The 9,830-nt window shown below is 55.5% G+C and overlaps 1 protein-coding gene across 3 annotated transcripts; it reads right to left on the bottom strand.

The window, feature by feature from the left end:
* Positions 1-864: 864 nt before the first annotated feature.
* Positions 865-7,812, bottom strand: EGR2 (early growth response 2). Of its 3 annotated transcripts, none has more exons than XM_036066740.2 (3): positions 7,376-7,812; positions 4,693-4,801; positions 865-3,359 (listed from the first exon to the last, which is right to left on the bottom strand). In XM_036066740.2, exons 1-3 carry the CDS (start codon positions 7,472-7,474, stop codon positions 2,104-2,106), a joined length of 1,464 nt encoding a protein of 487 aa, XP_035922633.2. In that variant the 5' UTR covers positions 7,475-7,812; the 3' UTR covers positions 865-2,103. The 3 variants fall into 3 exon arrangements, with proteins under 3 accessions (XP_035922633.2, XP_077933793.1, XP_035922635.1); XM_078077667.1 differs by lacking the exon at positions 7,376-7,812 and adding an exon at positions 6,437-6,712; XM_036066742.2 differs by lacking the exon at positions 7,376-7,812 and adding an exon at positions 4,902-5,272.
* Positions 7,813-9,830: the final 2,018 nt, after the last annotated feature.

Genomic DNA, 9,830 nt, shown 5'->3' with positions numbered 1-9,830 from the left:
AGACCCAACCCATTTACTTCGTGTGACAGGTAGATAAATTGTTGGGGTTATATTTTAAAATCACTACAAAGGGCTTGCGGTAAAATGAACCCTATAGTGTATTCTTTTGCAAACCATTATCCAGTACCATGGAGGCCCGTATATGCCTATTCAATTTGCCTATTAAAGAAAGGGTGTCTTTGAGATTTTCTTCGGCTGCTGTACACCCATCTTATCTAATGAGCTGGGTATTTTGATAGTCTCTTGACCCACCAAACCTATGGCAGATTAGTGATCCTTCCAAATAGGGGTAATCAGGGAGAGAAGACAAGAGAGAAATGAGTCCTGGGGTAATTCCTTTGGCAACCCATTAATGCTGTCTTCAGCAGTGTCTGAGTGCATTTTTGATCTGAAGAGGCGATAGCATTTTTCAAAAAGTTTTCTGTGGTCCTGAGACTAATCCTGGAACCTAAAAGTCATTTCCAGCTTGACCACGCCACCACACTTTCCACAAAGCCACATCTCGTCTGAGTTCCTGGCCTTGGTCAGGGTTCTGAAAGCAGCCACAAATGTGTAGTCTCCGAGTGGGCACTTGTTTGTAAGTATTTATTTTCCGGAGCCCACTCAGGAGCCAAGAGAAGCTATAGGCTGTTATAGAGGACGGAACAATGAGTCAAAACAACGCCTCCCCACTTTTACACTAATGCATGGGGGAAATCCCCGGAACACTAGTGTTTGATTATGAATGGAGATTGCTTTGGGGGTGACCGGGCTGGTGTTGAAAGGCAAGCAGAGATCCTGGCTTGGTCAAAGCACTAAAACCCACTGGATAACCATGGAATTCCCGCCCAGGAAATCTTTCATAAATGATTTCTGCAGCAAAAATATTGTTGAAAAGTATTTATTTACACTATAGTCATAAACCATCCATTATCTGAACTTCAGTTAGTGGTTTTGCATTAGAATAAATCATTTATATTTCCACAACTATTAAGAGCTAATAACCAAACAAGTCAGCTCCAGTAATATTATTTACATTCTTATCTGCAATTCGACTACAAAGGTAACACTTAAGTCACAAAACAGAGCATACAAAAATATACTTTCTAAAAAAAAAAAAAAATCCAAATATTAATAGGCAGAAATATACAGCCATACTAAACCCAGGGAGTGATTTTTTTTTTCCATAGTAAGGCAACCCATTTACATGCAGACCCTGTAACATTGTCTACATCACACAAGGCACCAAGGACACTTCCGATACAACTGCATGCATCCTAGTTTCAGAGAATATATGTACATCCTCCTTTAAATAAGTTAACTTCTGACTCATTTCAAGAGATCATAAATGCTTTACTTTTTTTCCCAAAGGTTCAGAACTTGGAGAACAGTGCACATCAAAAAATACACAAAATCTGAGTGGATATACACTGAAAAAATAGTCTTTACGTTTCTCAAACAACTCAAAAAGGAGCAGATATTGCTATGTCCCTCCCATCACATTGCACTTCCGTTCTTTGAGTTTATAATACATATTGCTTAAAGGGTTAGAACGACTAGATAAGCTTTGATTCACTGTTCTAGGGCCACAGAATGCAGCATAAAGGCCATGCTTCATTCACTGTACAGCATCCCCAAATCAGTCCCAAGCCATAAAGTGCACATCAGCTTTGCTTTCTGCTGCCCCCACCTGAAGGGATCAGCATCTCCCAACCTACTGTAGAAAAAGTCTCAAATCAACTCTGACATCCAGAGTCAAAATCCTGTAATGGGACAAAATACGAGAGAGGGGAAAGCAAAACCTAGTCAAACAACCCTTTAAAGCAGGGTCAGGCCTCAGCCCTCCAGGCCAGGGGCCCCCTCCCAACCCCTTTCCGAGCCTCCCCATTACGTTGGGGTGATGATAGTCAACTCACCTAAGAGAGACTACAGTGGGCTAAGTTTTGGGAAGGACCTGCTTCTAAGTGGAAAGGGGACAGTGCTGGGCTCCACCAAGGCCCTTTGCCCAAGGAAGGGAGAGAGGGGCAGGAAAGGGTGGTAGTGTTTGTTGTGCAGCTCGAGTGGACCAGTGGACGAAGGGCCTCCGGGGCCTCAAGGAGCTGGTGTGTCAGCCTGAGGCTCGTCTCAAGGTGTCCGGGTCCGAGAGGAGCAAGGGGCAAGGGACCCTCCACCGATAGCGCTGCTGTTGCTGCCGCACATGGGCCCCCCAGCCTGAGAGCCTCCAGGGCACGAGGCCGAGGAGGCCCCGGGCCCGGATGAGGAGGGGGCGCTGCTTTTGCGCTCCTTCTGTCTCAGGTGGATCTTGGTGTGGCGCTTCCTCTCGTCACTCCGGGCAAACTTGCGGCCGCAGTAGTCACAGGCAAAGGGCTTCTCGCCAGTGTGGGTGCGGATGTGGGTAGTGAGGTGGTCACTGCGGCTGAAGTTACGCATGCAAATCCGACACTGGAAGGGCTTGTGTCCCGTGTGGATTCGGATGTGCCGGGTCAGCTCGTCTGAGCGGGAGAAGCGTCGGTCACAGCCTTCTGCTGGGCACGGGTAGGGCCTCTCGTGCACTGGGGTCTTGCTGGGCCTGTTGGGGTACTTGCGAGGCCGCAGAATGGGCCGCAGTGGCAGGTGGTGTGGGTTATAGGCGGCGGCAGCGGCGGCAGCGGCGGCTGAGCTGCTACCAGCCAGCCTGGGTCCCTCACTGCCTCCATTGGCCCCTGGCCCTGTGGCCGCAACACTGGGGCCCCCCAGGGTAAAGTTGCGGATGGTGGAGAGTGGAGTGAGTGGAGGAGGGACTCGCAAGGAGTCCAGAGGGCAAGGGAAGGGTTTGCGGTCTGGGCCAGCTGTACCATGTAGGTCTCTCTGGCACTGTGATGGGAAGAATCCAGGATAGTCTGGGATCATGGGAAAGAGACCGGGGTCCGTGGCTGGCTTAGGGGAGGGGTAGGAAGGAGGTGGTGGGTAGGCCAGAGAGGAGGAGGTGGAGGTGGTGGCTGCTGACAGGAATGCCGAGGGATCCTGGTAGATGTCTCCTGCACAGCCAGAATAAGGAGGCGGTGGCGGTGGAGAGTAGAGGTGGTCCAGGTCAGGCTGGGTCTGAGACATGGTGCACACACCCAGGGGTCCTGTGGCCAGTGGGTTGGGGGAGGCAGAGGTGACGCTGGACGAGGCCGTGGTCGAAGCTGGGGAGGTAACCCCCTGCAGGATGCCTGCACTCACAATATTGATGATGCCTTCTGGGTAGCAGCCGGCACCAGGGTACTGGGGGTCAATGGAGAACTTGCCCATGTACGTGAAGGTCTGGTTTCTAGGTGTGGAGACGGGAGCAAAGCTGCTGGGATATGGGAGATCCAAGGACCTCTTCTCTCCAGTCATGTCAATGTTGATCATGCCATCTGGGGAGGGAATAGAAAGAATGGAGGTGGAGCAATGAGAATGCAGCCAAGTATCCCTTGTCATCCCCTCTAAACATGGGTCCATTCCCAAATCCCAAGATCCTAGCACAGTAGAGCTGGGGCAGAGTCCAACAGGTGGGAAAATTGCAGCCCAGAGACAGTAAGAAGAGGGCAGCCCAGGATCCCACTGGCAGTCAGTGACAGTCTGGGACTCAAACTACCTCCAGGAAAGCAGGATGAGCTACTCCCAACCCCCACACACAGCCATCTGTGGCTCTTGTCCCCAATAAAAACACCCAATAATAGCAACAACAATATTAAAAAAATTCCCCATCTGCCTGGAACTTCTCTCCCTCTCCTTTGTCTGGGGGTCCCACGGCTGGGGCTAACAGACACTAACCAGGAGACTGATCCCAGCCAGTGCCGCCCGAGAGAGGGGAGCCTGAGGAGGAGATCAGTGATTTCCTGGCTGCTACCCATCCGCGGTGCCTTCCCTCCCTCCCTCCCTCTCCAAGCTGCGCTACAGCTGACGGCTGCTGGAGGGTATGGGGCGCTGCAGTGGAAGGAATCTATAGGTTTCTTCCCCTTCCCAACCTTCTCAGCCTTGTCCAACACCCGCACGCCCCAGCCCAAGGCCAGTGGCGGAGCTTCGAGGAAGGAGCGGGGGCCGCGGGGGACCACTTTCCACTGCATCGCCAAGGAAACCAGCGGCGCGGGTGCCCCCGCGGGCCTCCTTCGGCAGCCAGGGGGCCGCTTCCCGCGTTGCCCGCCCTCCTCCTCCTCCTTCTTCCCGCCTCGCCAACCCCCTCAACTTCACGGGCGGCGCGCAGGTGGGGGCGCTCCTTCTGGCCGCTCCCGGAACGCGCTCGGAGATTTTTCCCGGGGTCGGCTCTGCCCGGGAGGGAGCGGCGGACGCTTTCCTCTGGCGCTTTTCCGCCGCTCGGCTCTCCAGCTCTCCTCCGGAGCCCCGAACTTTCTCGTCACTTTGTCCCTGCCCCGGGAGAGGGGAGGCCTGGGTACCTCCGGCCCACGAGCCGCCACAAGCCCGACGCCTGGTGGGGCACCTCTTCTACTCTTATCCCTGCGCCCGCCGGGGGCTGGGCGCGCCGCGGCGCAAGCACGCCGGCTCGCTGACGACCTGGTGCATCTGCCCGCGCGCTCAGCTCCAGCAATCCGGTCCTTGCTCCCGCGGGCTTCTTCTGCACCCCGTTCGGTCAACACCGTCCACCTCGCGCCCCAACCCTCTCCTCCAAAGTCCTGCAAACGCACCGCACACCACCCACCACCTTCGAGCCGCGTGGGTCCCGGCCCGCGAAGGGGACATGCGGCTTACCTCCGGCCACTCCGTTCATCTGGTCAAAGGGGCCTCCCAGTTCGGCATTGGGGAAGATGGTCACCGACGTGGCGGCGAGGTCCTCCACCGGGTAGATGTTGTCAGACAGCTGGTGCACAAAACCACTGAGAGTTACTGGGATTTTGTCTACGGCCTTGGCGGTCATCATTTGCTCCTCGCACAACCTGGAGACCCAACTCCCTCTCTACCTGGAGCGTCAGAGAAGCCGTTTTGGGGAGGGATTGGACTGAGTCTAAGTTGGTATCTCCTTTTGCCCTCCACGCTTAAAAGCAACCACAAAAAAAAAAAAAAACCCAACAGAAATAAAACTAGCAAACAAGTTGCTGATTTTTCTAAGAAAGCAGAAAAATGACTATTTGCCACTGACTCTCTCCTGTGTTCCGGCTGGGAAGCCAGGAGTTGCTGGTGTAGTGTTATTATAACAGTCAGTGTGTCCCCTCGCCGAGCTATTAATCAATTGCTGCTCTCTCGCTTAGACGGAAAGTGTTGCTGTAAGTATTTATGGGCAGGTCCTCAATGCCCGTGACGTCGCTGCCCATATATGGACTGAGGAACAGGGCTGGGCCAGGCGGCTTCTTGCCGTCACATGGCCGATTTGCATACGGGCTCGGCAGCGCGGGCTCCGCGGGGCTCGCGACTCCCGGCTCTCAGCAGGGAATCACGGGGGTCTAGGGCGCGCAGCCCAAGCCCCAGTCCCTGTCCAGGGCGCACGGCCCAGCGGGGAGCGGACGAGCCCGGGAGTCCGGCTCAGGCCACCGGGGAAGAGCTTGCGGGTCCAAGCTGCGGCGAGGCCTCCCCAGGCGGGGAGGAATTCCGGTTCTCCGGGACTTTCCAAAAAAGGCGAAGATCCGGTGCCGGCGGCTCCGCCTCCCCAGCCCTTGTTTGGGAGCCATTCCGGAAAATTAAACTTCGGAAAGAAACCGAGCGGAGCCGAGACACTACAGTCAAACCCCTACTCACTTTCTTGGCAGCTCAAAACCGCAAGCAAAAGGAGGCAGCGAAGAAAAAAAAAAAAAAAAGCTGCATGCATTCACGGAAGCTGACTGTTTTTTTCTGAATTACTTGGTGGAAAGAAGTGGCTGGTGATAAGAGTGAATGCGGTATTGCTTTTTTGGAAAGTCTGTTCTATTTATACAGGAGTGAAAACGGAACAGGTTTGGGGTTGTTTGTTTGTTTAAGTATTTCGGGCATCTTGGGGCTGGGGGGTAGACCCTAGGAGGAGCAGAATAACTGCGGCGAGCTTCGAGAGAAATCCTCAGCCGGAGACACCCCCCCCCTTCCTCTGCCCGCGCGCTCCCCGCCCCCCTTCAGCTGCTGCGCGGAGCGGGCGCCCTTCCCGGCGCGTCTGGGCGGTCGGCTGTGTGGGGGCGTCCAGATGGAGGCTTGGACACTCACCCTGCCCCGCCACGCACACACACACATACACTCTTACACTCACACACGCTCCACTTCCGCTACACACACTCCCGCCCCCGCTGCCTTCTTCACACACCCACTCGCACACCTTACGCTACACACCTCCCTGTTGACAGCGCGCCGGGGCCGCCCGCCTCGCCAACAGAGTGCCCAGCCCGCCGAGCGCACCGGGGTTGCGGCACAGGGTGCTCTGCCAAGACACCCCTCCTCACCTTCTCTCGCCGTACCGGCAGCCCCCAACCCCCGAGACCCTACAGTCGGGGGGTTACGCCCTGCCCTCCCCCGAGCCCTACTCCACAACACGCACATTTGGAAGAATCTTCTTGCTTTGCCTCGCCAAGAGCCACCTCGGTGAGCCCAGGGAGGTCCCGAGTGACAGCAAACAGCGTCGCTAATGCCAATTTCGAGCCGCCATCACCCCACACGCGTTTCCCTTTTTGAGTAAAAAAACAACAAGAAAACTATCCCGGATGGAAACCTTTCTGTTTAGTTCCCAAAGCAATTTTTAAAAACTTTTCCGAGGTCCAGAAAGCGGTGGGTTCTGGCTCGCTGCACGCACCGCTCCCGCCTCCCGGCCCACAGCCGGAGCGCTCCCGGCTTGGTCTGGGCCCCGCGGGAGGCTGGTCCCAGGTGCCCAAGCCGGCGCGCCGCCACCGGCCTGGCTCTGTCCCGCCCCAAAGCCGCCAAGACCTGGGATAGAGCGCGGGGGCAGCTTCTGGGGCCTGGCCAAGCCCTTTCCCGCCCCCGGCCCGGGACGGCCCCAGCCTCGTGGGGGCCCAGGCGGGCGAGAGCCACGACGCCACGCCGTGGAGGAAGCGCGGCGCTGCAGGCGGCTCTCCAGCCGCTCACCTGCCGCGACCGCGGCCGCCGCCGCAGCCAGCCCGCTCCCACCCGGCCCCGCACCCGGGGGAGGCCGGGCACGGGGAAGGCCGGCAGCGGCTTCTGCTCCTCCGCCCAAGCGTCGCGTCTCCCCCTGCCCGCCGCGAAATCGTCTTCAAGGGGGACCGGCCACCTTCCTGACTTCAAATGCCCAGAAAAAAATTGGGAAAGTTTACCGCTCGCACTGCGCGCTCTTTTTCCAATTGGAGATAAATATAAAAGGGAAAGGAAGGATCGCAGCGACCTTAGCGCCCTTGTAGATACCCCACCCTCGGCGTAAACGTGCAAAGTCCCATTTTGTAAAAAAAAAAAAGAAGAAGAAGAAAGAAAAAAGGAAAAGGAAAAGAAAAGAAAGCTGCGCTCTTACCACGTGCGCCAGCCCGCTCCGCCTGCGCTCCGGCCGGTCCCGCCGTCCCCGCGCTGACCACCGGCAAGACGACGCCTCGGAGGGGAGCCCGACTCGCATCTCCAGCCTTGAGTCCGAAAGAAATGGGGGGGGGGACAAATTATGCAAATGTGGATAGTGGCAGCGAGACTCGGGTTACGGCCCCCGCCGGCCTCTGAGGTGAGGCACCCACACACACGCAGGAGGCGCGGGCGCGGCGACTGCTAGAGCTTCGCTCCTCTCCACGCACATGGGCGGGCGAGTCTCCGGGGCCGCCCCGCGGCGAGCGCTGCTGCCAGCCCCGCCGGCGGCCACTCCGCGCGGCCCGGAGGGGGAGCTCCTGGATGCCCGCGTGCCGGCTGAGAAGGGCGCAAAGGGCAGGACGTAGGCTGGGGGCGGCCCTGGCATAGGGGAGACTTGCGGTCCTCGGCTGCTACCCTTCCCGAAGGAGGAGGCTGAGTTTGGGGGTGAGACCGGAAAGGGGGCCCCACCGAGGAGAGGCGGGCTTGCCTGGCTCGTCTAACAGGCACATTAGAGTAAGTGGGAGTGACTGACCCACAGGAATTATCCGGAACTTTCTAACAACTCACAACTCCCTCAAGAGCTGCACGGTGTCAAGCCCGCCGTGTGCCTGGGGTGGAATGGGGTAGGGGTGATCAATAGTGGCCGCCAGGCTCCGCGGGCTCCCGGGACGGCGCCTGGGGCCAGTCCTGGGAGGCCCTCCCTGAACCTCTGCTGGAAACGGGTCAGTAGATACTTCCTGTAACCACCTTCTTCTTTTTCTTCTTTTTTGAAGAATGCTAATGGAACGAAGGCTAGGCACACTCATTTCAAGCCAGCCACTCCGTGGTAAGTAGTAAGAAAGCTCAAGTGACTCGCCTAAAGTCACGCAGCTAAGTGGTGGTGTTCAAACTTGCAACCGGATCTTCGGACTCCAAGAACAGTGCTCCGGTCGCTACCTCCTTCTCTCAGGAAAACCCAGCTCCGGAAAGGGAACAGCTCTTTGAGGACTGAGAGCCTGGTTCGGCCCACTAGAGAAGAAACAGGTCACCTTCACCAGCTTCATCTCTTTTCTTTGACATTTCTGAGGAGAGGAAAGCTGAGGTCAGCGCTTTCAAAGGGCAAGGGCCGCAGGACCGTCATGGACACACACTCCTCCCCAGGGTGAAGGCAGAATTTGAATTCTTGGGCTCTCTAGACCTATGTTGTGGATGGAGTAAGCAGGTTGGCACAAAGCCAGCATACTAATAGGCCCTGGGATAGGAGAAGTCAAGCACACAGTACGCTTCCTGGAGGGAGTAAGTGAGGCAAGAAAGAGGTAGAGACCGGAAAAACTCCGCAGGTGTTTACAGAGCCCCTACTGTGCTGGGGAGGAGAGAAGCAAGGAAGGGGGAATGTGGCAGTTAGTATGGAGATGGACCACCGCCTCTACTTTTAGGCGCTTGAACTTTTTCTGATCAAAAAACTGAAAGAGGCAACCAATTACAAATAAATTGATTCTTAAATCACCCCCCCAAAAAACCTGAAAAAAAAAAAAACCCTAAACAAATAGATGTCTTTCTTTAAAACAGAGTTGTCAAAATGCCCAAGTAAATGGGGCACTCCAAGATATGTCAGGATTATTAATGCCAGATTCAGAGGTGCTTTGTCCTGAATTCCAGACCCCAAAAGTAAAAGGGCAAGGAAGGAGAGGAGCATCTGGTGGGCTTGCCCCTGCAAGTGGGGGATTGGGTGGGAGGGAAGAGCAAGGTTGGCAGCCTGAGGCTTCTGGCTAGTCCTCAGAGTCCCCTCTGTAAGTGGTTTCCAGCTTCTTTCCCCATGATGTGTGGACTGAGAATCACAATCAGCCAGGAGGCATATCACAAATAATGTGTTAACATTTGCATTTTGATTTATTAAGAAATATTCTTAACATCATTAGAGGCCATTCCTATTGTAATATCCTTTTCACTCACTCCCATTCTAATCCAGCTACCGGAGTGGGAATTAAAGGGATGTCAGAATTGCTCGTAACTGCAGACACACATGAGATTATGGATCCAAACTCGAATGGCATAGGACATGTGCATCTCAGTGAAAATCAGGCTGATTGCCAACTCTGCCATCCAGCGAGGCCTTTCTTAAAGGCACCCCTGTGTGCCGAGAAAACTGATAAATGATTCCCTGCATTCAGCATCTCACTAGGCATCTGGTAATCCCAGAGACTATAAACCAACCACAGATTATGCCAGTCAGCGTTGTTGGGAAGCCTGGGAGGGGCACCTGGGTGGCTCAGTTGGTTAAGCGACTGCCTTCGGGAAGCCTGGGAGAAGCATTGCAATGGAAATTGTGTTTTGTTGGCACAAATCCCCTGGTGAGGAGGAAGTAAGACCCCTGTGATCTCATTTTGTAGCAGTAGCAGCATTGGCTTAAGCAGGGGGTACTCAGCTCACCCTAA

This window comes from Halichoerus grypus, chromosome 7 (genome assembly GCF_964656455.1).
Source record: "Halichoerus grypus chromosome 7, mHalGry1.hap1.1, whole genome shotgun sequence".
Lineage (NCBI taxonomy): Eukaryota > Metazoa > Chordata > Mammalia > Carnivora > Phocidae > Halichoerus > Halichoerus grypus.
Note: the sequence above shows the minus strand (reverse complement) of the source record. Positions and strands in the feature narration are given on the sequence as shown.

What these genes read in the sequence shown, in the direction of transcription:
- EGR2 (XM_036066740.2), bottom strand. Translation starts at nt 7,474, where the DNA reads ATGCGAGTCGGGCTCCCCTCCGAGGCGTCGTCTTGCCGGTGGTCAGCG. An exon ending in GGAGCGGGCTGGCGCACGTG is followed by an intron (nt 4,802 to 7,375) that starts GTAAGAGCGCAG and finishes TTTGTGCACCAG; the next exon opens with CTGTCTGACAACATCTACCC. An exon ending in GATGAACGGAGTGGCCGGAG is followed by an intron (nt 3,360 to 4,692) that starts GTAAGCCGCATG and finishes TTCCCTCCCCAG; the next exon opens with ATGGCATGATCAACATTGAC.